Raw genomic sequence first — 1,459 nt, 5'->3', positions numbered from 1 at the left:
AGGGGGTAGCCGCAGGGTCAGGCCTTCGTCCTGCCGGGGGATTTAGGGGCTTCTGTGGGGCCAGCTCCCGCTGACCTACTGCCGAACCCTTCCTCGCGTCCTGGTACCTCCTCAGGTACGTTTCTAATCTTCATGTGCAAGACGGCCATTTTCGAGGTGAAGTTAATTTTCCTCAAGGCACAAGTGCTCTCGAGAGACATGAGGAGCTTAAGCTTCATCTGCTAATAAGGACTCCAGAGGATAAAAATATTTTGTTTTCAAAGCAATGCTTTGTTTTTAATGGCACGTGTTTTGCTGGCTTTGGAGAAGCACTTGTTCTGCAAGGAGGGAGCAACTTTCCATGCAGGAGTAGCTCGTTTGATCTAGCTTTGTTTTCATTTGCCTTTTTTACGGAAAATTTAGTAACTATCATTTACAGATATTGCCGCGATCTTAATGACAATTATGACAACGTTTACATTTTAACACTGAAAATGAGAATTAAATGGCTACCTAAAGCTTATGTTGCAAAATAACTACACAGAAAGCAGATTTTTTTGTGACTTGAAGATCAATCTGCTAGTATTCCTCTGAATTATTTAATAAAGTTTGGACTTAATTTTGTTATAAAAATAATAATGATGTTGTATTAAGATTGATGTATAAATTCTTCTAATGATCTTAATTTTTTTTTTTTTAAACAAACAAAAACCCGAACTTAGTTCCAGGATCATTTTCAGAAGAATTTTCTACTGGCTACCTCCTAGGAGAACTTCTACACAAATATGGTCTTCAGGATGACTTTAATCAATTTTCACAGAGCAGGTTAGTACGTATGGGTAACATATCTCACAGAAATTAGACAAAATATTTATTTTTCAGTTAGGATTTGCTAATGCAGACTGGGAAAGACATATGGAAATTATCAAGATTTCATACATTTATCAGTAAGTCAAAAGCTACTTGTATTTGACACATGGGTTAGCTTTGTATTTCCAGGGAGATTGATCATACTATTTCAAGAAAATTATGCATTTTGATTGCAACTATAAAAGCAACAGGTTAGACCAAAAGTTCAAGAAGCCTTTCAAGGATGTCTCTAAGATTGGGGATATTGACACTGTCCCCGTGAGCTGTGTAGAGCCAGGAATACAGAAGTGTGGTGTGGTGGTGACCATTACATCTTCACTAAAATGAAAATGGTGGAGATGGGTTGGCTTTGGTTGAAGCTTTGGCAGAAGATCATATAAGAATTTATACGTTTACAAGTAAACTGGGGTAATATCTACAATGAAGAAGAACAGAAAAACAGGAAGTTGAAAAATCTTGTATAGTTCTTTGAGCCTTTGTATGTTGATGATGTAGTTCATGGGGTTCCTTGGTTTATGCTCTTATTTTGGCAGATGTTGGTGCACTTGTGTATCAAGTGTGCCAAGCTGTACATCCTCCTCCTTTTTCTTCGTGAACCTCTTTTTTACCT

General features: G+C 37.6%; 1 protein-coding gene across 1 annotated transcript in view; it reads left to right on the top strand.

Moving 5' to 3' along the window:
• Positions 1-701: 701 nt before the first annotated feature.
• SPEF2 (sperm flagellar 2) overlaps positions 702-1,459 on the top strand; it is a gene marked incomplete at both ends in the record, with an annotated part of 29,252 nt that continues 28,494 nt past the window's right edge. The window contains one exon of the mRNA XM_010292919.1: positions 702-804. Within this exon, the coding sequence (XP_010291221.1) occupies positions 702-804 (103 nt within the window). The remainder of the gene's footprint in view (positions 805-1,459) is intronic.

Source organism: Phaethon lepturus, unplaced genomic scaffold (genome assembly GCF_000687285.1).
Source record: "Phaethon lepturus isolate BGI_N335 unplaced genomic scaffold, ASM68728v1 scaffold1168, whole genome shotgun sequence".
Taxonomy (NCBI): domain Eukaryota; kingdom Metazoa; phylum Chordata; class Aves; order Phaethontiformes; family Phaethontidae; genus Phaethon; species Phaethon lepturus.
The sequence above is the reverse complement of the archived record's forward strand: the minus strand, read 5'-3'. Positions and strand labels throughout refer to the sequence as shown.